This window comes from Lepidochelys kempii, chromosome 9 (genome assembly GCF_965140285.1).
Source record: "Lepidochelys kempii isolate rLepKem1 chromosome 9, rLepKem1.hap1, whole genome shotgun sequence".
NCBI classification, from domain to species: Eukaryota; Metazoa; Chordata; order Testudines; family Cheloniidae; genus Lepidochelys; species Lepidochelys kempii.
The window spans coordinates 92,665,156-92,691,225 of NC_136388.1; the positions used below are offsets into that span (position 1 = coordinate 92,665,156).

Genomic DNA, 26,070 nt, shown 5'->3' on the forward strand with positions numbered 1-26,070 from the left:
TTGCCATGGTAGCAACTTGGAATTTTAATCCAGTACTAAAGGTCAAGACAGGTCACCAGTTTCAGTTCCTCTTCAATCTCAGACTAAAGAGCCACAAAAAGGAGCTGAGATAAAGGTTTCACCTAACAAAAAATTCCATTCTGGAATACAGCCAAACTTGAAAAATATATGATTTGTATAAGCTTTCAAATTTGTCTGGAACTATATAAATTCATGCTAAATCAAATGTGCTGAATGCTCATTTGCATTCCTTACTGTCCTTTGAGAGGCAAAGATACCACTTTAAAACAGAGTTCACTTGTCAGGAATAGCACATAAGGAAGAAATGGGATCTATATAGCCTGCAAAAAGTAGATAGTTGTGAAAGTCATGCCTTCATCGCTGGAGATATTGACTACGTCACACAAACCTAGACAAGCTTGAGAGTTGCATTTTATCCTCTCTCTGGTCAATATAAGAAGATACATACAGTAAACTGGTCAATATCTTTCTCTCAAGATCTGTCAAGATCTTTTGTTCAGCAAAGTTTTTTTTAAACTAAATAAGACCCTTCTTTTATATATACAGGTATATGATATATAAGCCATTTGGCAATGTTTTCAGTAAGTGACCATTTTTCTTGCTAGTCTAAACTATGTTCATATTTTGCATACATATTTGTAGGCAGGGGTGGGGGGTGGCGGGGAAGGAAGCTAGCATTGAAATGAGGACATGGCTTCATATTTGCCAGCTTCTTAGAACCCTTTTGTGATTTACCTGGATGTTTCTTTGGAAGATTAGCCTTTTCCAGGCTTATATCTTATTTTCAGAAAGTCATGGGATAGTATTAGGATAATCCTTAATTGTATTTTCTCCGACGTTCAAGGGAACAAAAAGTTGTCCTCCTGGAATTTGGGAGAGTGTTAACTAACCTGACCTGCCAGTGGGGAAATTTGTAATCAGTCTGAGAGAACCTATTTATAGTCATGGCATACTTCCAGTCTCTTTCCTCCAGGGCTGTTAGGGGCTGAAAGTACTGCAGAGACTGTGCTCCTCAGCACATGAGATGATGGGAGAACTTTGTTTCACTTGAAAAATAAGTCCTCTGGTCAGTCAGGCTGCAACACTGATGGGCTCTGGAGTCCTCAGCCCTAAGGATAATTACAGCAATAGGAGTTCCTCAAGTTGGAGGGTGTAGGGCTGAGGAAAATGTGGAGGATTCTAGGGGCTGTGTCACAGCGATTCAGAAGTAGGATATAGAGAATTAAATTGTGAATTTAAGACTAGTGGCTGTTGGCTTCGCTTTTCAATATTTAGGACAAAAACAGCCCATTCCAATATCATGAACGCAAAATTTCCTAGCAAAATCCATTCTTCTTTCAGGCTTCTGTCTCATTTCATATTGTGCCTACAGTATTTCCTGGAGGCAGTAAATCTGGGTGACAATTCATTCGCCCCGAATACTACACAGCAGGTGGCTGACTGCTGCTGGAAGAAAGTGGAGGAAGTCTGAGTCATTTAAGCTTAAAGGACTAGTAAGGCGTAGTAGACGAGAAAGGGCCTGAAGCACAGAGGAACGAGACATGGTTGGGCTATGCACCATAAGTGTAGGGAGAGAGACCAGAAGTGAGGAGATGGATAGAGATCCAAATTGTGGGGAGCGGAAATAGAGAGGTCAGTTGGCAGGTAGGATGGAAATCCAAAGAGGAAGAAATGGGATGCAGTTTGGAGCAGAAATTGTGGAAGAGAGGTTCTGGCTATAGCTGCTTCCCCTGTCCTGAACAGGACATATATTTTCAGATTTACACAGTACATAGGTTTTCCAAAATATAGGTTTGAAGCTAGGCTGACGTTTTGAAGGGAATCCATCCCATGGAAAAATAAAACAGAGCATCAGCTTGAGGCTGACCTTGAGTTATAAAGGTGCAACACATTCTGCTGGATTAGTGGCTGTTGGCAGAACTCCTTAAACCCAGGAGAACTTGTGCCAGGTCTAAAATGTTGTAAATACTAAAATGGGCATCAATACAAAGAGCATAAGGAAAAAAACTCCTATTGGCATCATATGTACCCTTATCATTTTACTGTTAACATACAGAGTGGTTGCCATTAAACAGTCAGCATTTATCTGTTTACCAAGCAGTGGTATGTAGAGAATTACTATAATAGTGGTATTGCAGATACTACTACTTAGTAACAGTGAATAAATGGTGACTAATACAGTATCAGAGGCTATTTTTAAATTGTAATCTTTCGTGCGTATTAAAGTTCCAAACATTGGCAAACAGGCAGTTGGTCAGTTTGTTACAAGCACTCTTACGGCAGTCACTATCTGTCTCTGTGATGTTCAACAAAAAAATATTTAACGTTGATCAGTGAATTACAAGCAAATTAATTTCCCTTGTTCACATGATCTTTTAAACTGATCTATAAATATGTCAAGAGGAGATCATTGAAAAGAGTGCAGTAGCAGATATTTTATTTTGACAGGGAGGTTAAACTGCATAAGAGCCATTTGAATAATGAAAACAAATTAAAAGTATAATTTAGAAATTATTTTGAATAATGCGTTTATCTTCTGGGACACAGTGTTTTTAATTACGACACTGAATTCTACTATATTTAATAGACGCTGAAATGTTTTGCAAGTTTGCTTCTTTCTGCAATGGGCCATAAGAAATATTTTCTGCAGCTACATAAACGTTGTTTGAGTCCCAATTATTTAGGACTTTGCTCAAAAGGAGAACCCAGACAGTAAGGAACAAAGATACAATGTTGACTGATCATTATCTTTGCCCTGGATCATGGAAGGTAACATTCAAGAACCCACTCTAGCAAAAGGGTGCAAAGCAAACTCCTAATTAACAAAATGAGACAGTAAATATGAAAGATGAATGACAGCTAATCAAAATAGGCTTTTTTTTTTGTTCTTGCTTTCTACTCGGTCCGTTAATATACTGCATTGGAGCTCTCTAGAGATAATGGTGTTCCACTTGCATGCCCTGTTGTTTCATTATGATAATTTTATATGTGGTTGCGTAAGCCCCTTGAATTCGTGACATTGCCAGCTTACCTAGAGGGAATATCTTTGGAACTTCCTTAGGTTAGCAAACAGTCAGTAGTTAGTCTAATGATTAAAGCATCCCCCACTTACAAAGTGAAATTGAACATACACTGTAAAATGAATCAGGCTATCAACAATGTGGGATCACTGGACACTCTCATGCTTTAGATCAAGAGCTTTAAGGTATGTCTACATGGCAATGGAACACCTGCAGCTGGTCTGTGTCAGCTGACTGGGGCTTGGGCAATGGTGCTGTAAAATTGCAGTGTAAACATTCAGGCTCGGGTCAGAGCCTGGGCTTTGGGACCCTCCCCACTCACAGGGCCCTAGAACTTGGGCTCCAGCCTGAGCCTGAATGCCTACACCATAATGTTACTGCCCCGCAGCCCAAGCCCCATGAGCCCAAGCCAGCTGTGAGCGTTTCACTGCAATGTAGAAAGACCTTTGGCTACAAATGCTAGAATTTCAGAAATGTAAGATTTTAAAACTATCATACCCAAACTGGAGTATGACTGAAGCTCCGATAAAATGTTTGGTATGTTGATACATAAATACATACAACAACATTCTTCTTATTCTAGTTGGACATAAAACTTTGCAAGTTTTTAGTGTGTGCAATTAAACTGAAAATCATATACCACCCTTACATGAACCCCAGTTTTTAATAGCGATTTCTTTCAAGTTTAAGGATGCATCAGTGTGTCTTGATTTGACTGTTCAAGAATACCAATATTTCTAGTTGTCACATTATCCAATATATAGTCCTTGGTGTAAAATCCTCTTGATATCTAATGACTCCTCATAAGGAACTCATGCTGATTCGCTTCAAACCATGAATTACCTTTAATTCATAGCTTGAGCACGCTGCCAAATTTTGTTTTTTGTGCTCCCAGGTGACTGTCCCTGACATGATAGAGAACTTCCAACAAGCCATTAGACACTTATGAAACAGATAAACATCAAGCAGCACATTTCCATTTTAAGATGGGCTTCTACCAAGTATTATCATAATCTTTGGGATTCGGAAACTACTGGTATTTATTGCAACTTGTTTAAAGCCATGTGGGGAAATTCTGGACCTACTGAAGTCAATGGTAAAACTCCCATGACTTCAAGGTGGTCAGGATCTCACCTGTGGTGAATCCCAGTTTTATCAGTGGGATTCTCCGTGGCTTTAAACAAGTTAAATAATGGCCACTGACTCATTTTCAGCTTTTTAAAGAAATTCTTCTGATTTTCAGTGTAATTTTTTACCACATTGAATAGGAAAAGAGTGCAAAAATTGCAAGGAAGTGTTTGCCAAAATGTCATGTGAAATTGTTCACCAAGTTGTTTTGCATGTTTTTGAGTAATCTGAATTTAGCTTTTCTCTAGTTACTGCACAGGCTGTAGACTATAGTCTGAAGGCTCACAAAAATCCGATAAAGATAAAACAAGTTGTTGTTTCTGTCCGACCCATTAAATTTTCCTGTTCCAAGTTTTTAATGGTTTCCGATAGTTCACTGAATCCATGAGTAGGACCTTTTAATACTGTGTTAATATAATAAGTATAGGAAGACATTTTATGACAAGGAAAGAATACCATTATGCTTACATTCTTCTTTTTAGCTGGGCTTTTATGGAAACTACCCAAGAGTACTCTGCAGTATGACTTAGAACACAGGATGTGCTTGATTAAAAAGGTTCTGGGTGCTTTCCAACTGGACACAGGCCAAGTGCTAACAACCAAACAGAACAAAAGAACTTGATGTTTGAGGATGACATACTCTCAATGGTAATTATATAACACAAACCTCAGTCAAGGGCTGACTACATACTCTTGAATTCATGGATGTTGACAGATGATCCTTCTCCTTGCAATTGGTTGCACCTTATCTTTTGCTCCTTACTATGCTTCATAAAAAACTAATAGGAGTAGACTGGTTATCAATTTATTGTACTATATGTAATCTATAAGAAAAAAACGAACAACCATAAGAACATAAGAATGGCCATACTGGGTCAGACCAAAGGTCCATCCAGCCCAGCATCCTTTCTACCAACAGTGGCCAATGCGAGGTGCCCCAGAGGGAGTGAACCAAACAGGTAATGATCAAGTGATCTCTCTCCTGGCATCCATCTCCACCCTCTGACAAACAGAGGCTAGGGACACCATTCCTTACCCATCCAGGCTAACAGCCATTAATGGACTTAACCTCCATGAATGTATCCAGTTCTCTTTTAAACCCTATTATAGTCCTAGCCTTCACAACCTCCTCAGGCAAGGAGTTCCACAGGTTGACTGTGCGCTGAGTGAAGAAGAACTTCCTTTTATTTGTTTTAAACCTGATACCCATTCATTTCATTTGGTGCTCCTAGTTCTTATATTATGGGAACAAATAAATAACTTTTCCTTATTCACTTTCTCCACCCCACTCATGATTTTATATACCTCTATCATATCCCTCCTTAGTCTCCCTCTTTTCCAAGCTGAAAAGTCCTAGCCTCTTTAATCTCTCCTCATATGGGACCCGTTCCAAAACCCTAATCATTTTAGTTGCCCTTTTCTGAACCTTTTCCAATGCCAGTATATCTTTTTTGAGACGAGAGGACCACATCTGTACCCAGTATTCAAGATGTGGGTGTACCATGGATTTATATAAGGGCAATAAGATATTCTCTGTCTTATTCTCTATCCCTTTTTTAATGATTCCTAACATCCCGTTTGCTTTTTTGAAGAAGATGAGAAGCCAAGTGTTATTGAGGACTGGTCAAAAAAAAAAGAAGAAGAAGAAGAAGATGAGAAGCCAAGTCCTGTAGTTTTTTCACAATCCTGGATCATCCTTTGGAGAGGAAGGATAGCCCAGTGGTTAGGGCACTAGCCTAAGACTTGGGAAATCAGGGTCCAGTTATCTGCTCCACCAGACTTCCAGTGTGACCTTGGGCAAGTCACTTAGGAAACTGAGACACAGAGAGGCTATCTGTAAAATGGGGAAAATAATAGCACCCTACCTCACAGGGGAAGGATAAATACATTAAAAGTTGTGAAGTGCTTTGAGATCTACTGAAGAAAAGCACTACATAAGAGCTAGATACAGTTATTATTGGTTTCAGCTACAATACCTTTTTGATATATCTATATATAAATTTCATATTAAAATTGTATGGCTAGGAATAAAAATATCACTTCAGTGGGACTACTCATGAGTCAAGTTACTTATATGTGTTTGCAGGATCAGGCCTTTAGGCCGTTGTGGGCCCGTTCCTTGACACAACTCAACACACCCCATCTGATCTCCTGCACTGTGCTGTGGTTTCTCATGCCCCCTGAGTTTGAGTGTGACATTATATATTTTAAACATTAAAAAAGTAAAAAATTCATACACAAAAATACTTGGCTGTGAAACAATTTAGGTTACCATAATAACATGCTGACACAAACCCATACAAGCAAGGAAATGGAAACTTAAGCCATCTGACAATAAATACTCTGTGTTCGTCCACCTACAGGCACACACCTTTCTACCATACACCACACACCATACATAAAAACCTTAATTCTGACCCTGACATGCACAGAGCATTGTCTATTGGAGCAGAGTAAAGCAGCATGTAATCAAGTCTCAGCGTGACCAAAGCATGTTCCAGAATCTTGGCACCGGCCTATAAATAGCACCTAATTCCTAAGCTGGCAGGAGGATAGCTGGGTAATATGATGAATGTGAATACCTTTGCTCCAACTCCTGATCAAAGATCACAAGCAGATTTCTGAGAGAACTGATGGGATCAATACGATTGCCAACAGGAGTGATATTAATGGGACAGGTACTCTCAGGTTTCATAAGATTTGCATGTAATCATAAACAAGATGAAGGACAACTGTGACATCGACTCACACACGTGTCCAGCGCAAAGATACCTCCCACCATGGATAGAAAGAGATGAACACACCTGTGCCACATCTGTTTAGCAGCAGCAGCTCAAGATGAAATAGTGAAAAACAGATCCAGTTAGCAGCACTATAAGTGAGATACGTGGAGTTGGTGGTTAGAGACAAGAATCCCAGCAGGGACAGAGCTAAGATTGGGATGTGTGAGCTCTATAGCATGGAGCAATGGTGCTGGTATATGCAGGAACCATAGTTTTACCAGTAGATCCTAGAATCCCAACCATACCTCAGGAATTATGGAACCACAGAATCGTAAATATCTTGCTATTAAAATGGATAACGATAGCAGGATCAATAAATCTGCCATCTAGCTATGATTATTTGATAATATCATCATTGGTTTCACCCACAAATCTGCTTTGCTTTCATTCTCTCCTCAGGCATGTGCAACCAACTCCAGCTGAAGTTAGTGGAAGCTGTACATGCAGATCTAAGGGCAGAGTCTTGCCTACCATACTTTAAGCAGCACAATGGATTGCCTCCTAAGCAATATAACCTTCCCAAAGACCTATGGAAATTCTTGGAAGTTGCCTTAACAATTTCTTTGCAGTGAAAGGGAAAAAATGATAGTAACGGGTTAGCTGATCTTCATTTGGAAGCTAAAAATAAAAGTAACTTCATTGCCGCTCTGATCTGTCATGTGTAAAATCCATCACCGACCATAAGAAGGCAGTTCATTCCAGCAGAAATCTGATTGATAGCACTGGAATTTTAGATCAAGCAGCAGAATAGAGAGCAACTGGTTCATAAAATGTACTCAGTGTCTTCGAGTTTTATATCAGGCTTCCTATAGAGAGCTTTGGTCCCATTAAATGCACTATATACCACTGAGCTATGAAGCGCTGTTCTTTTGAAATTCAGCTTATAACTATAAACCATGATTGACAAGTCTATTACTGTTGGATACAAACTATTGAAATATTGTATTTTATAGTATACTCACCAAAATATTTTTCACAGTGGAATCCAAATACACTTGCTTTAGGAGCAAAATCACTTTAAGATGTAGTAATATTTTTTATGTTTTACGAGAGAAAGTACTTCATGTAAGCACTGCATCACTTAGAGATTCTGGCATATGAATTTATCCTTTCTTTTTTCAGGATAGAGGGTCCAGTGGGTGAGATATTTTTTTAAATCTGAAATCATTTCCAGAAATAACAATAGAATAAGGAAAGGACTAATCTGATGATAACTTTGGAAAAATAAATATCGCTCACGTGCGCCAATTTATTTTTATCGTTAGCCAGATTTCATAATTCTCATTAAAATTTAAATGATGACTTTCAATTTTTGCATCCAATCAAAAGAATTAAATACACTGAATTTAGAGGGTCGGTGTTAAAGACTCATTTTGAAAATCCTTACTCATTCAAGTAGCTTTACTCAGATGAGAAAAGTTGCATGACTATTTCATGAGTCAAGGAGTCCAGAGGTTAAAACAATGGAATGGAATGCCCGGATTCTAGTCCCAGCTCTGTGATTGACTTGCCATATGACTTGACCTCAATGAGACCTCATCTGTGCACAAAGTTGTACTGATTTAACTAAAACTGGTTTAAAATCCATTTAATTAAATCAATTCAAAAATGCGGTGTAGACACGTTGTCATAAATATAAAGGGAAGGGTAAACCCCTTTGAAATCCCTCCTGGCCAGGGGAAAGCTCCTCTCACCTGTAAAGGGTTAAGAAGCTAAAGGTAACCTCGCTGGCACCTGACCAAAATGACCAATGAGGAGACAAGATACTTTCAAAAGCTGGGAGGAGGGAGAGAAACAAAGGGTCTGTGTCTGTCTGTAGTCGTCTTGGCCGGGGACAGAACAGGAATGGAGTCTTAGAACTTTTAGTAAGTAATCTAGCTAGGTATGTGTTAGATTATGATTTCTTTAAATGGCTGAGAAAAGAATTGTGCTGAATAGAATAACTATTTCTGTCTGTGTATCTTTTTTGTAACTTAAGGTTTTGCCTAGAGGGGTTCTCTATGTTTTTGAATCTAATTACCCTGTAAGATATCTACCATCCTGATTTTACAGGGGGGATTTCTTTATTTCTATTTACTTCTATTTTTTATTAAAAGTCTTCTTGTAAAACACTGAATGCTTTTTCATTGTTCTCAGATCCAAGGGTTTGGGTCTGTGGTCACCTATGCAAATTGGTGAGGCTTTTTATCCAACATTTCCCAGGAAAGAGGGGGTGCAAGTGTTGGGAGGATTGTTCATTGTTCTTAAGATCCAAGGGTCTGGGTCTGTAGTCACCTAGGCAAATTGGTGAGGCTTTTTACCAAACCTTGTCCAGGAAGTGGGGTGCAAGGTTTTGGGAAGTATTTTGGGGGGAAGGACGCATCCAAACAGCTCTTCCCCAGTAACCAGTATTAGTTTGGTGGTGGTAGCGGCCAGTCCAAGGTGTAATATTTTGTACCTTGGGGAAGTTTTGACCTAAGCTGGTAAAGATAAGCTTAGGAGGTTTTTCATGCAGGTCCCCACATCTGTACCCTAGAGTTCAGAGTGGGGGAGGAACCGTGACACACGTTAACATTGATTTAACCTGGTTTATACTGGTTTAGCTTAAATTGCATCCTGACTGAATTAAACTAATTTGCTATAAACCACTTCTAAATCCATCCAAGTGTCCACACAGGGGTTTAAACACATTTTAGTTAAACTAGTACAAATTGGTGTATCTTGGTTTAACCAAATCAGTTTAAAAAACACTCCAGTAGTTAAAGTGATGCAGCTCTGAATTTAGGCCAGATCCAAGCCTCATATGTAGTTTGCTCATATGTAAAATGGCAACTATAATAGTAACCTATTTTACAAAGTTGCTAAGTAATTCATATTTGTAAAGCACTTCAGGTGCAAAATATTGTGGTCTCAATTCACTTCTGCCTTACTCCAGTTTTACACCAGCACAACATAATGGAAAAGGATGTAACTCAGTGAATAATCAGGTCCTCCGTGATTTTCTTTAAGTGTGTGATTGTCAACTGTCCCAATGTGTATACAATTCAAGACCTGTTTTTTCAAAGCCAGCTTGCATAAGCCTAATATATAATGTATTTTTACTCTTCCTTCAGTAAATAAATGCTAAAATTCTTCCATCAGCTATTCATCAGGTTGAATTTTCTGTTGTAAGAAGCTTAGCATCTGATGACAAATTAAAAGTGATTTAATTTTGGCAAGCTGTACAAATAAAATTGGCATTAATTTTGCTTAATAAACTCATCTTTTATATATACACCTCTGTTAGTTAATGCTTAAGAAGAAGAAACAATAATAAGCGCAGAAGAAAAAACTGGTTTGTGGCTAATTTTTAAGCACTGTTGAGAACACCAGAATGCCAGGACAAGATTGTATGTAAGCTAGGTTCAGTTACCTTTGGAGAACTAAGATCATTCCTTAAGATAAACGTAAAACAAAATATAAAGCTGGAAGTAACAATACTTACGACTTTTGTGGCACTGACTTGGTGGCAACTTTCCCTGCTGGATCACTCCACTCTGTAAACAAAGGAAACATATTTCCAAATGTCAAAAGATTACTGTTGCCCTAAGCTCTCAACCCACCTAATTATACGTAGTTTCACAACATGCCACAATGCATAATATGTAATCAAAAATGGCACCTTAGAAATTAATTTTTCATCTTTGTATTAATGATGTTAAGTAGGCAACAAACAAACAAACAAACAAACAAACAAAAACTCAACCAACCCTGATTGTTTGGATTAAGGACAATAAAGACCTACTTTGTACATTGTATCCTGAGGTCGGGTGCTGGGAATCCTACAATGAAGAACATAAAAATGTCAGGATTAGTTCACTGAAAGCAAGAAGACGGTAGATGCATCTTCCCTTGTTAGACTAAGAGCACTAGTATAACATAAACAGAGAAGGAAAATACACCAGAGCATGTGCCTGAGAAGAGAACACCACAAATTTTTTAAAAAACTGTATTATCTGTACATAAGAATGCTACTGAAGTGTAATTGCACTGCTCAGTACCTAGCCTATTTTAAGCCCAAATGGCCAGATTCTCAGCTGGTGCACACTGACTTAGTTTCAGTGTGGAATTCACACATCAGTTTACACCAGCTGATGATCTGGCCCTTTAAAGTCTTACCCACAGATGTGTACATGTGGTTCCCATTTAAGATAATGGGAAGCATTTGCATAGGCTGAACTTGATCTTGAGTTTTAAAATAACTATGCATTAAGTTCAGCAGCATTACTCTTCTTTTTTGCTTAAAATGTCATTATCTAAAACTGAAATTCAAGATGTTTTGGAGTGCTATCTTAGGTACACTTGACAAAGACACAGGAGTGAGATCTTCAGCTGGTGTAAACCAGTGAAGCTCCAGTGAAATGAATGAAGCTGCACTAACTTAACATCAGCTCAGGATCTGGCCCATAGTGTGGAGCGCACACAGCATTTTGCAAACAATGTGCTTCTCACTGACTCAGAGTAACGTATAACTACATTCTTAATTTCACATTCTTTTCTTGCTTGATCTTTCCCTTGGCTTTACAATCAACAATGAAGCTTTACAATCAACCTGATGCCAAATCAGCCTTCATCTCAAGCAGGCCCTAGTAGATTGTGATGATTTTAAATTAAGCCATTATTTACAATCTAGTCCTATAGACAGGCACCACTTTGTTAAAAGTCTTAGATCTGTAGATGTTAAAGTCATTAAAGCCCTCGCTACACTTTCTCTCAGGGCATTATTAGTTCCTAATATTCTGCTGCACTGTTAGTCAGTCCCTTGTGAGGTGAATCATGCCTTCAAGAGTAAACACAGCACTTTAAATTTGAGTGTCAGAGGGATAAATAAATTGTTATGATAAGCTCTGCCTTTTCTATTGCATTATTTTACAAATAGGGAGACTTAATTATTTTATGTAAGATGAGGACCTATAATAAGGTTTATCTGACTACATGTTCTTATCTATTTTATCTCTAAAACCTATCAATTTGGCTCTCTCTAACTGATTTAGTGGGACGTTCTGAGTAGGCAATCTTATGCTGTATTTTTCACAGTAAAGTTAACTAACTTAGAAACATCCATGTTCTTTCCTCTTTCCTAAAGTGTGATTTTTTAAAAGCCTGATTTATATTTCATAACGTTTATCATAACCTCACAGGTTTTTTAAATGCAAAACTCTCATTGAAGTTAGCAAAGGAGTGCAGTACATGGTCCCCTTTTTGGAGGGCCCAGAAAAAAAAACAAAAAACAACACAACCAGCACTGAATTTAGTCCTGCTCTAATTTAAGAAGATACAGCTTCCAGTGTGCCAGACTCCATGCTTACTCATATAGGTATGAATCCACTTTGACCTAAATGGATTCTGTGGCGTTTAGCCAGATTTACAGTAATATAAACAAGTGGAGTATTCAGCTTAGTTAGGAGTTGCACCCAAATATGAATCTGTCCTGTGATGTTTAATGCAGGAGCATGTAAGTGCATTGCCATTGTCAGTAGTGGAGCAGAACAATGATGTTTTGCTGGAATATGGCATGGTAGGTGTTTGCTTTGTTTTAATAGCAATAGCCACACTGATTTCACATTAGCTTCAGCCAACACATGAAGGCAGGGTTTGGAATGGGAGAATCTCTGGCAAATAGTGACAACTGGACACAATTGGTGAGGGGAAAACTGATTTTAAATGTCTGAAATAGTGCATGATTGCAAAAACCTCTATTGCTTGAGTAAAAGAATCAGCTTTTTATTGTCTTCAAAGCTGTAGCAGCCTCAGAAACTGTTGACATGGTCCAGCCCATTGAGGGAAGAACAAAACCCCACGCTATGGGGTAACATTTCCAGCTCCCCCGGAAAGTATGACTCCAAGTGTCAGAGATCCACAGCAGTTCAAATCTCAGTATAAGTCACCACTTGCAGGTTGGGTCATCTGCAGGGACTGAATCTGGGACTTTGCTAAAGTACCAGTCCTTTTAACTGTAGAGGAGGAACAGACCCATATACTTCTTCACCCATATACTAGTGGTTTCAGTGGGGACAAAGATACTCTTGGCCAGTGTGTTACACAAACAACGGGAGAAAAAATAAGCATATTGTAAATATTATTTGTAATAAAAGACTCGTTTGAAAACATAGATAAGATTCACCTTCCTTTTATCCTTTACTGTAACTTCTGAAGTTCTGAACAAGCAGCCCTATCAATTTGGAATTCATATTAAAGAGAATTTTCATCTCAAGAGAATTTTGAAAATGAAACCAAATCACAAAAGTAAAGTTCCAGATCTTCAAATTGGGCTTATTTAGGCTCCTAAAATTGATTTCAATGGAAGTTAGGAGTCTAAATATCTTTGAGGATATGGGTCAAAGTGTCTAGTGAAGATCACTCATATCTGAATGAATAATAATTAATAACCTACCTGCACCTTGCTTGGGATGGAAAACTTGGTCTGCTCAGCCTTGCCGGGGGTGTGAATAGCAGTAAGAGGTGGAGGCCAGGAATGGGTCATCTCCTAGTGGGGGGAAAATATGTTTTTGAGAAGACATTCACTCAATTAAAAAAAAAAGAGAGAGAGAATTACCCCACAGTTGGCCATCAAACCCTGGACTGATTAACAAGGCCAACATCACATATCTGCTTCTACAGGGTGAGGGACAGGTTTGCTCAGAAGGCATCACGAGTCCTTACCTGGTGGATAAGCTCCCTAATTATACAGTGATCACATACTCTCAGGAAGCACAGTGGAAACATGCTTTAATGCTACTAGTCCCACCGGTGAAAATTTCAGCTATGTCCAACATGGAGCTGAGATGGCCTTCAGCAGGTTAGCCGCTGGCTCTACTCCCATGGCCAGATATCTTAGGTATGTGTAATGGCCCCCCACTGTCCTAGCACCTGAGCAACTCTCAATCTTTAGTGTATTTAGCCTCATCCTCCTGTGAGGTGGGACAGTTTTATTATCCCCATTTTACAGATGGGGAACGGAAGTACACAGAGATTGACTTGCCCAAGGTCACACAGGAAGCCTGTGGCTCAGCAGGGACTTGAACCCAGGTCTCTCAAGTCAGCACCCTATCCACTGAGCAATCCTTCCTTTCTAACCAGCATAACCATAGTCTTGCACTTTTAACGATGTGTTTAAATGTCTTCATGGAAATCTCTCAGGTATTCAATGGCACAGGTCACAAAACACAGAAGTGTGTGTTTATTGGAACGCTAAGCGTCTGATCATTTTTCTGCCGAAGTCAATGGTAGTTTCCCCTCTGATGCCAATGGGACAGACCTGGCCCATCCTCAGAAAAGAAAAATCAGGAAAAACACAGATAGTGCAAGTTTTAGGCAAAGCTTGTCTATGCCCTTGCAATGAGTGCATTCCATTTTAGATGCTGCTCCATTCTTTCTTACCTTTGTTTGTAATTTGAGGAATATTCCGACAGGTAATATAATACATGTCTCTGGTGATCGGTTACATCTTTGTCTCATTGTTTTTCTTTACTTTCAAAGCTCAGAAGAGATTCTTTTATGACAAACAAAAGAGAAAGAATGTCTCATCTATGAATTTCTGCATGTGACAGCGATGTTACTGGCTGTGTTACACTAGTGCAGGTGTTTGCAGCTTTACTCTGCTCTTAAAAACCTACGGCTGATCACAACAAATCTTACAAGCTACAGCTGCTTTGTTTCTCCTGCAGCCCTAGCTGACATTCTGCAAGTAAAAAAGAAAGAAGACCTTGTTAAAGGTTAATGTTGTGAACCATCAATCACAACCAGTCCCACCTGAGGGTGCTTGGCTCAGCCAGCTAAAACATGATGAGGATGGTTGCATTCAGCTGCAAAGATATTTTCACTGTAGAAGTAGCCAGTAAATACTTTCACTTCCCTAATTATCCTTCCAGAGATCATGTGATATGCTTTACTGAGGTAAGGAAAAGTAAATGAAACCACTCACTATGCACAGGGGACAGTCTGCTCTCTTTGCGCCATTCAGGCAGGAGTGGGAAAGAACCCCAAATCCCTGTAGGGGATATCCCTGTTGTGGGGGAATCCCCAGTGGACAGAGAGCAAACGAAGCTCCTGCATACGGGGAGGAGCACATCAAGGGTGAGAAAATGTCCCTAGGGGACTGCCAGCAGAAGTCAGAGTAGCCCCCATGCCGTTCTAACCTACGTTGGGGTCAGAGTTGGGGTAGACAATCAGGGAGCCTTGGTAGGTTGGATGGGTCACTTTGTGGCACATCCCTTCAATAGCAAGAAAATGATGAAAGGGAGAATATATGAGATAGGCCAGTGGTTCTCAACCTTTCTGTGAGTCAGGACCTATTTGTAAACGTTTATGGCCTGTTGTGACCCACAAAATAGTCTGGGGGTGAAGGCCCTGGGGTGGTTTCAGTCAGGTCCTGCCCCCTGTGGGATAGAGTTGCCAATTTTGGTTGGATGTATTCCTGGAGATTTCATCACATGGCATAACCTTTAATTAAAGATTAATTTTTAATTCCTGGAGATTCCAGGACAATCCTGGAGGGTTGGCAACCTTACTGGGGGGGGGGGTTGGGTCCTGTCCAGCACTCACTCTACCTTGGCGGCCATCCCACAGTGGCGGCTCCTGCAGCTCCATTGCTCTGGGGCTGGTTCTCGGCTTTGGGCGTTGCAACCTCTGGGGTTTCGAGAGCCACTCAGGTTTCAGCCCCACCCCCCTGACTGGACCAAATTTGTGTGAGTGGAGTTGTGACCTGACTCGTCGGGTTGCAGCGCCACTCATTCAAATTTGGCCTATCTGGATGCCCATCATCGTGATGGTTGGGCCAAACCTGAGTGGTGCTGGGACCCCAGAAATTGCAGTTCCTGGAGCAGGGAGGCGAGCCCAGCTAGCCCTGTGCGACAAGAGCCACATGAACTGCCACACAACCCTTTGAAACATTCTAGCAACCCAATTTCGGGTCCCGACCCATGGGTTGAGAAACCCTGACATAGACAGAAGATGGAGACACATTCAGATTTTAAGACAGAAGCCAGCCATACAGTAGAGATAAATTCAGGGCTTGATATCAGCCTCATCTTCCCTGGCCATTAGGGGGTGGAAATCCTTTAAATGTAGATGCCTTAGCTTCTGGGGGAAGGTGTCAAGGAATCTTTCGAATATTTCTTGATTAACTCCTCTGGCTGTCTTGAGGATCAACTCAGTGGACCAGGGACACGAGAAAACCTTTTACACTTCTCTTTGCTAGAGGGAAGGGACACTCTGATGTGAAGCCGTTGAAGACGGAAGAATGAGTGTGATATTATTTTAGAAAACTAATATATAATGGGTGAAATCCTGACCCCGCTGCTGTTAATGGCAAAAGTACCATTGACTTCAGTGGGGCCAGGATTTCACCCAATGTATTCATCTAATTCAGTGGCAAAACCCCCATCCCCACCCCTACACTGACACAGAGTTAAAGTTGTTTGGTGGTGTGTTGCTGCAGTGCAGAACGTTGAGTTGAACAAAACTCAAAATTCTGAAAATCAGGAAAAGTGCAATTAAAGTTGACTATGCAACCTTAACCCTGCTCTCTTCCAGCAACGTCCCATATGGCCTGTTAACACACATACCTTTCCCTCTGCCAACCCCAGAGTTGCTGAAGATCTTCACCTCCTTTTACAATCTATTCACTCTCACCCACCGGATTCCACCTAACGCTAAAGAGCTAGTGTATGCCGTACTGAGGTGCACTGGCAAAGATGGATGTGCAGGGCTGGGGATGCAGGGGCATGGGGTGCACTGGCAGAGCTGGGGATGCAGGGAAGTTTGGGTACACTGGTAGAGCAGTGGGGTGTAGGGGAGTTGGGGTGTACTGGCAACGCTGTGCGGTGCAGGAAGTTTGCAGTACAGGGGGTTGGGATGCACTTGCTGATGTGGGATGGCACTGCAAGAGCTCAGGGGTGGGGTGCCATGCTCACCTCACCTGACCCCCCATAACATCTCTCCCCTCCTGTACCACTTAACCCTAATTTATCCTCCCCATAGCCCCCTCCCCTCCTATTGCTCCACTTCTCCATCCTCTAATTCCCCTCCTTTCCCAGGAAGCAGTCACATGCCTAATTCCCCCCCTCCCAAAGACTGGGATTACATTCCCCCAAAATTAAATTGCCACCCACAACTTTTAAATTGTAGCAACCTCCACTTACTTAGTCCAAAGCTCCTTTTCCCTTTGATGGGGCCTTGTGATTAACTTATTCTTATTACGTTAATTGAAGGAAGAGTACACAGCCATCAGTCTGAATTCGGCCTGTGGTTCATTCACTCAGTAGTACCCCACAGTTTAATGGTGCAAGGTAGCAGAAAGAAACCAATTTTTTGGGCGGCCAGTAACTTGGGAACCCCTTAGTCACATGATCCCAAATTTGGATCACTAACGCTACCCCGGGCCTTCATGTGACACACCAAATGTCAAAGCAATTGGAGTAACCATTCAGATTTTAGAGCACATACAAGAGCTGAGATTTAAAGCATACAAAATGGCGGTAAGGGAATTCTAGTCATTTTTCTGTATTGGCACATGCGCACTGTAAAAATGTACTTTTTCTCCAGTACCGTTCTCAACTTGGGTCCCCAAAGATTTAGTGGATGCCATACATTATCTTGGGAAAAGCTCAACAGATTGAGGCCACATAATATTAATAGTTTGACCTGTAGCTTTGCTAACAAAAAAACAACTAGAAACATTCTGAAAAATGGCTATTTTTAGGGGGCTTATATCTCTGTATCCCCAAGTTCAAATGACCCCAATTTGGGTCACTCACCCTACCCTGCATCCTCCAACTTTCAAAAGAATCTGACTAAGCATATTGATTGTAGAGGTCTTGGAAAGGTCAACCGTTAAGCAGAAGTTGTGACACAACCTTAACTACGGGTTGAAATACAGTTATCTGTGGAACAGAACATGTCAGCTACTGTGATAACACATTCAAAATTACACCACAGTTTTAATGTCAGTAAGCGAAGAAGAATACCACGTTAGTCAAGATGTGATGGGTCATGAAAGCAGGAGGAATATAATCATCTAACGTGCTAATAAACCCAGGACAGACACCCCAGCAATCTTGTTTAAAAGACTTTTAAAGATTTCAAAGCCTTGACTTTACATCTCATCTGAAAAATATACCCTCTAGGGCTCATGTTTTCCTTAACAATATGCTGGCATTGGTACCGTAGACTTGGGCCCTGATTTGCATTGAGAACTGCCTACATGTGCAGAGTCCTACTGAAGTAAAAGAACTCCATGTGGACACACTCATGCATTTCCGCTGTTCTCAAGCCAGGATCTGAACCTCAAGCCCTGATCCTGCAAAAACTTACGCATACGTTAACTATACTCAGGAGTAATCCCACCAAACCCAACTGGACTACTCACTTGTGTAGAATTACACACATGCACCAATCTTTGCAGAATCGTGGCCTTAAAGGGAAGAATGCCACCCATTGAATCATCAACATTATACCTTGCAACACCTTGTTTTCACTTGGTGGTCCACCTCCCAAATACTGGCAAGGCCTTACTCAGTTTAGCTTGTGAAATTTGACATATGCCAGCAATGATAGCAGGGAATCACACCATTTCTTTTTCCAGGGATAAAGTTCAAAAATTTAATAAATCCAAATTTGGAAGCATTTAGAAATTCCTGAAAGTAACAATAATAAAACTGAGCATATGAAATGTTTTAAAGTGGAATATAATGGAAGTAAAGTAAGTCCACAAAATCAAGTGAGGATTTATTTTCACATGGTTTGGACTTAAAATAATTCCAAAATCATGTTAGCTGATGGATTGGGCATATGACTATTATCGTAAGTATGCATACATATTTTTATAGACCTGCAGATCAAATGGGAATGTAAAGTTACACAGTTGGTTGGCTTAGAAGTCACTGTGGTCCACTGATGTAGTAACATCAAGCGTCCTCCTTCCTGAAACTTATTTAAACATTGTTTTAATTGACTCCATGTGTTTTATTTATTAGGACTAGGCACGCTTGTTTCTTCAGCTAAATCTGCTTTTTTCTAGCTGTAAAAGCCCTCAGGTAAGTAACTGAGAAGTACATGTGCAGAAGGGGTCTAATGAATCACTGTTTTTTCCTGACTGAACTCTTTAAGAGCTGTAGAGACACTGGCCAAATCAGGGCTCAAATGGAAAGGGAGAACTGGGAGTGCAATGGGATTTGTGAGCTTCTGCAAAGCACATCTGAGCTGGAGAATTAAGCCCAGGGAAAAAGGGGCAGATGGAAAAATAGCTTTGCAAAACCAGACCCTCAAGTTAATTGCCTCTTTCAAAGTTTAGTTCCTTTCCCCCATTTCAATTTTTCCTTAATTTCCTCCTTGTTCAAAATAAAATGTTGCTGGTGTGTGTGTATGTGTGTGTGTGTTTTGTTTTTGTTTTAAATTCAGGCAAAAGGTGCTGATCTAGAACCACAGAAATCATGACGGAAGAGGGCTGCTAGTCTCCACCCCCAGGAAGGCACCTTCACTTCCTACAATGAACCCTAGAGTGCCTTGTCCAGTCTAATTTGAAATACCCCAAGAGAGATGCAGCTTCTGCTATTTCCCTTGGAGGATGAATTCATGGCATGATAGATCTCACTGGGCCAAATGATGCCCTCTGCTATATGGTGTGGATAAGAAATCTACAGAAATCTACAACTCTGGTATCACCCCTCCCCCTAGCCCCAGCCACTCCATGTAATGTCTGGTCTGCAGTTTTAGCGGGCAGCATTAGGCATGGGGAGCAGGCATAGTAGCTAGGAAGAAGGTACTCTCCTTGGCATGATCCCCTCCACTGTGGCTGGATTTCTAATCTGCTCAGAAGTTACTGCTGGCGAAGGAGTTGGCAGGGACTGCACAGAGCCATGACTCGCGTAAACTCTTTGTCAACCTTTCCTTATCCATCAGTCCCTTCAGCTCCTCAACTAGTTCTGTAGCTCTAAACTACCTGCAGTTTCTTGCTCACACTTCATATTAAGCTTCCATTGATAAATAGTTTATAAAGGGTTGCTAAATGACTAATAGATGTTACCACACCTGAATACTGTGTGTTAAAGATGGCTATGAGCACACCAGTAGAATGTGTTATAGATGGTTCTAAGATGAAGATATAAGCAACCTGTTGACTTGTTGGTCTATCACAATCAATTCACCATTTATTAAAACATCTGTTAATGGTCTATTAACCCTTTATAAACACTTACCAGTGGAATCCTAATATAAAGTGTGATTAGTCTCTCAATATCTTGCTAGCTTTTGCACTTGCGCAGCCCTACCCATTTTCTCTCTGCTAGGAAGTTGGTCAATTTAGTAACACAGAAGCAGCATCTAAATTCTATATGTGCTGGGCAAGCTGAACTGAAAAAAATCTCAGTCAGCCACCTCTAAAGAGAAAAGGCTACGGCAGGTATAAAAAGCAATGCAAACTGGAGCTCAAAGCTAACAGAAATGCAAATAACCAATAGGGTTTTAAAACTAATGATGCAAAATAGTCCATGTGAACTAAAGGACAATTTGTTTGTGAGATCACATGGGGACATCCCTTCCACATTCCTGACCAGGAATTTGGAATAACCAAAGAAAAGACTACTCCAGGGAATCCACCCTCGGTTTTTACACTGAGCCCAATACATACTGGGAGAGGTATTTGGGGATTGTCTCAGTGCTGTGTGAATACTCCAACAGTGTGAACATGATCAGAAAGCTCATAGTTATGCATTTGACTATCACATTTCAGTGAATTAAGAAGCTCCTAGGAACCAGTGACACAACAGCTTGTTTGTTTCTAAGACATAAAAACAGCTATGAAAATAACTTTAATGATGTCCTAACAGAGAGAGCCAAATTCCTCGGTAAAGGCACGAATGTAGAAAACTATTTACCCATGCAGACAGCTCAACAAATGTATCATCAGCGGCATATGACTAGCTCACATTATATGAAGGAACGACATGGCTGCATTTGCAATGATGCCTTAGTCATCCTAGTAAATCATTTATCTTGTTAAAGTACAAAAGTCTTCTACAGTGAAATGAAAGACATTCCAAAATCCAAATTCTTTTTCAAAAGCCAGAATTTTATGCTATAAATAAAACCACTCATCTTCTCCCTGACCATAATATCCCCCCCCCCCCCCAAAAAAAAAAAGTATTCACCTTGTAGTTTTTTTCCATGACAACAAATAAGTACCCCAGGCTTGGCTGGTGTATGGGATGGATACCATATCCTCCCGTGCTAATATACTTGCTTTACGTTCCCATATTTGCAGAGCAGAAAGGACTGACAAAAAACACACTCAGTGAAAATGAATTTAGAAATTGTTTTAGAAGCTAACAGAGGTCAGCTATAAACATTACAACATATGTTTTCCTTTCCTGTTTTGCTAACATTTGAGGACTATTTACAGAAAGAAAGTGATGGCAATAGGAATATTTTCTCTTTCTACTGAGCTTCCAGTTATTCTCCTCCATTCTTTTACTGCATACTTTCCAAATATACTTCCCTCACACTTCAGCTTTTATAACTAAAATATACTGATATTCCTTGCTTAGAGCAGTTAAGAGACAATAAAAAATAGCAAATCATGACTGACATATTTATTGCCCTAACAAATCTTGTGTAGGCGAAGTAAAACAATGTTCCATTACAATGGGAAGATAGCTCAGCTCGGGAAACTATTTTTGGGAAAATAATGAAGCTACTATATACAACAGTGTTAGAATTTAGTGACTCCGGTCCACTCCAGAAAGTAGTTCCAGTCCATATAATAGAGTCCACTCTGGAATTTGATTAGGAACAGTAGATTAAGAAGGCAATGAGCATAGGGAGAGAGAGAGAGAGAGAGAGAGAGAGAGAGGTCAAAACCTTGGTACTCCTGACTCAGGCAAAACTTCCTTTGGCTTTAGTAGGAATTTTAGTCGAAGCAGAAGTCCTAAATCAGGTCCTTTCTGAAAGAAAAACTAGTCCCCTGTGGGGTCATAATTAAGAGTTTGCAGTTTACCATCGCTCTTCTTGCCATGTTTAGGTTATTTGTGTGAGTAACATGTAGAAGGGCAGTGACAGGCTTTCAGAACTGAATCAGCAAAATGGAATAGTATCGCCTAACAAACCAGGCAGAACTTTATGGGGAAATAGAAGGGAAAGTTGCCATACAGGGGATTAAAGGAAGGGTGAGGACTCCCAAGATTGGAGTATCATGGGAAAGACATCCCAGATTCACAGAAGCTGGAGCTATCCTGCACAGGCAGCTGCCCCCCTGAGCCTTGCTGCCATTGCCTCAGTCATTAACATTAATTCCTTCCTGGGTTTCCACGTGTAAATCAGGGGTTTGAGCATGGGATGATACAGCTTATCCGCAACTCAATCCGCTTTGGCCAGCCAACACCCTGCAGAATGTCTACATAGCGGCATCTGCAGGGTCTCCAGGAGAGGCCAACAGATGATGCCACTGAGATGGCCCCTCCCCTTCCATGAAGCCAAGAGCATGGTACAGCCACTCTTCTCGTATAAGTGGCATGGGCAATCAAGGCCCCGCAGCTTGACTAAGCAAGTGTGCCATGCTGTTCCATATGAAATATTAACACATCTCAAGAACCGCCCCATTGGGTGGAATCATCTGCTGGGAGAGATCCTGCTTGAGCTTCACCTAGTTCAGGGTCCTGTCTCTGACAGTGGCCAGCCCCAGATGCTTCAGAGGAGGGTACAAGAATCCCACAATGGGCGTGAAGTAATATCTTTCACTGGGCCAATTTCTACTGGTAAAAGAGACAAGCTTCTGAACTTACACAGAGCTCTTCTTCATGTCTCACATTAGGACCCAGCTTAAGCACTAATAGTTAAAAACTGGCTCAAACACTAAGGTAGGATGTTTAATATCCTTCCAAAATATGTTAATGAGAATAGCTGGAGTTACAGACATTAATATGATCCATACAAATGTCTAGTACCTTTTTTGATCCTTTTCAGCCACTTGTACCAGAAGTCCCCTACAAAAAAACCCAGCATCTTTCTGCATCTCATTCTGGGTGACTAAACTAATGACTCTGTTACCCAATACATAGTGACGAAGTCTTGCTGTGGCCTAGCACCGCTAATGCAATGCCTCCCACAGCTTCCAACCCCACTGACAGGCCCAGTCATATTCCATTTATTTTCTTCATTCAAAATGATACTCGCTTGGAATAATCTCCTGGGATGGCACATCTAATTTCCATGCAGCTCCCAGGAGACAGGAAGTACACACTGAACTGTTATATTCCAGCATAACATCCTGACAATAGAACAGCATCATATAAACAAAAGCACAATGAGCAATAAAAAGCTAATTCTTTGAAAAGTTACTAAGACCAACATATAATTTCATCTCTGCAATTTAAAAAACATTGGCAGGGTTCCTTCAAGCAAATAAGCAACTGTTTTCTTGAAACTATTCAGCACTGGCAATTGTTTAAGGGAATCTGGTAATTTGTTCCATCCATTCAGAGCCACACAAGCAAAAAAGCATGTCTCATATTGACTGTTTTCTTCCTTGAAACCCCCAAACTTAGGGTTTGCACTGAGAACATAATTACAATTTACAGTTACAAAACAAGACTGTAAACACCCCATGGCGCTACCCTTTGCACATTTGTACAATAAATTACACCACCTCCTTTTCATTGCCAGACACAATCATTTTTTTCATACAAAATACAATGACCGGTTATTTATCCACACGACGAGACAGATCTATGTAACTTATTATGAAGCACATTTAATTTCTGGAGCACTAACACTTGAGCAGTGAAAAGAAACATCTCCAAATGCAATAATGGGCATAACTAAACTGCACAATTTGTTTTGGAGAACTAGCATTGAAACATTTAATTCTACCCTGCACACTCAGTCTTGGGTCCAGTCCAGCCAGTTTAAAATCCACATCCTTACAATATGCCGAAGATGATTCCACTCTAATCCCCAAGGATTTCAACATCAGCAACCTGACCCAATAATACATTAGCTTTATTCTTAATACAGGCGCACTGATCACTTGATTTGGCATATAGGGGAAGATTAAAAAATGACACTATGTTCCATTTGAGTTTAACCCAAGTTATTTCATATAAACTGTGATTTGGTTTCATTAAAATTGGATTCCAAACACAAACAATTGAAGCTAGCACACAGCATTGTATCGTGTATTGAAAAAGTCTTTCCCAAGGCTGCTTTTTTCCTCAGACCAAAGATTCTGCCAGATCTCCTGCACTGCCTTAAGATCTTTACTGGAATATGAACTTTCCTGCATATGTGTGGAAATGTAGCTCTCCCTTCTTACTGTGATGGACTGGCTGCATTGTGTCACCAATGCCTCCTACTGAAATGTCAAAATCTCTCAAATGTGTGTCAGAAGGCTGAACAGATAAACATTTGGAGATTCTCGTTTAGCTCAAGCCTCTTAGAGATTGTGGTTTTTTCACCATTTCCTCATTTTCTTCCAAACTCCCACGCATGGAGTGGCTTCTCCATTTCCCTACCAGTTTGCCAACCCACCTTTCCAACCTACCACAAGTCCCAACTAAAGATTCACTTCACTCACGATGCACACAAGCTGCTCGCGTATCAGATCTTCTCTATGTCTGCCTCTGAGACTGTACAGACTAGCTCAGTGAGCTAATATCTTTTATTGGACCAACTTCTGTTGGTGAGACAGACAAGCTTTCAAGCTACATAGACCTCCTCCTCAGGTCTGGGAAGGGTACTCAGAATGTCATAGCTAAATACAAGGTTGAACAAATAGTTTCACATAAGTAGTTAGCACATATTCTAAGGGACCATTCAAGGAAAATTGGCTGGTTAACACCCCCGTAGTCATAGGAGTAAAAGAGGGGCTAGTGAGTTACAGATTGTTGTAATAACCCATAAATCCAATGTCTGAGACTGTAAACTCTTTGGGGCAGGAATGGTCTCACTTTGTGTCTGGTACAGTGCCCAGCACAATGCTGGAACCTAATGAATAAATAACTAAAAAACAAGTCCTAGCTTCACTTATAACTGGGAAAACCCGGGGTAGCCAACAGTGCAAGGCACACTATAGTGATGACTTAGCAAGACCCAGGTGGCCAGAGAACTCCCGCAGTTGGCATCATAGATTCTTAGTTTCAGAGATTCCATGGCCAGCAGGGACCATTGTGATCATCTAGTCTGACCTCCGGTGTACCACAGGCCAGAGAACTTCCCCTCAATAATTCCTAGAGCAGACCCTTTAGAAAAAACATCCAATCCTGATTTAAAAATTGTCAGCAACAGAGAATCCATCGTGGCCCTTGCTAAATTGTTGCAATGTTGCATTACTCTCACCGTTAAAAAAAGTATGCCTTATTTCCAGTCTGAATATGTCTAGCTTCAACTTCAAGCTGTTGGTTTGCTTTACACCTTTCTCTGCTAGACTGAAGAGCTCATTATTAAATACTTGTTCTCCATGTAGGTACTTATAAACTGTAATCAAGTCATCCCTTAACATTCTTTTTGTTAAACTAAATAGATTGAGCTCCTTGAGTGTAACACTATAAGGCATGTTTTCTAATCTTTTAGTCATTCTTGTGGCTCCTCTCTGAACCCTCTATAATTTATCAGCATTCTTCAAAAATGTATCTAAATTACCGGACTATGACATGGATTGTCTTTGTTGCCTTCAGCTGGCTCGAAAGCTCTAGCAGACTGTTCATTAGCAATCGTTTATCAGGGGTCATACGAGCAAGCTGGATAGACGCCCAAGTAGAGACCACCCAGCAGAACCATGATTACTCTGCTAGTTAGCTCTAAGCAGCTAGTGTTATTCATAACTCCAGCAAGTGTCAAGCAATGACAATTGCCAGTTATTATACGAAGTGGAGCTGGAATAAACCTGCCAAAGAGTATTTTTTCAGTACAACATGCAATTTATTATCATGTTCCAGCAATTACCAAAGGGAGTTGTTGATCTCACTTTGCTGGAGAGATACAAAGGCTAGATGCAGTAACACGGCATTCTTTTTGAAGGATAGCTTGTATTATAAGTGAAAGACACTATAAAATGACAATGCTGCGGCAAAAGCAGACAGAATGATACATTTAGTGAAATCCCCAGCCTC

General features: G+C 40.5%; 1 protein-coding gene across 8 annotated transcripts in view; it reads right to left on the minus strand.

The window, feature by feature from the left end:
- Positions 1-26,070, minus strand: part of AFF2 (ALF transcription elongation factor 2) — a 472,316-nt gene that overhangs the window by 203,308 nt on the left and 242,938 nt on the right. For all 8 annotated transcript variants that reach the window (XR_012160619.2, XM_073358389.2, XM_073358388.2 and 5 more), the window contains 3 exons: positions 13,365-13,457; positions 10,716-10,752; positions 10,416-10,467 (listed from right to left, as the gene is read on the minus strand). Coding sequence is in view for 7 of the 8 variants with exons in the window: in XM_073358389.2 (XP_073214490.1) it covers positions 10,416-10,467; positions 10,716-10,752; positions 13,365-13,457 (182 nt within the window). In the remaining variant the exon portion in view is untranslated. The remainder of the gene's footprint in view (positions 1-10,415; positions 10,468-10,715; positions 10,753-13,364; positions 13,458-26,070) is intronic.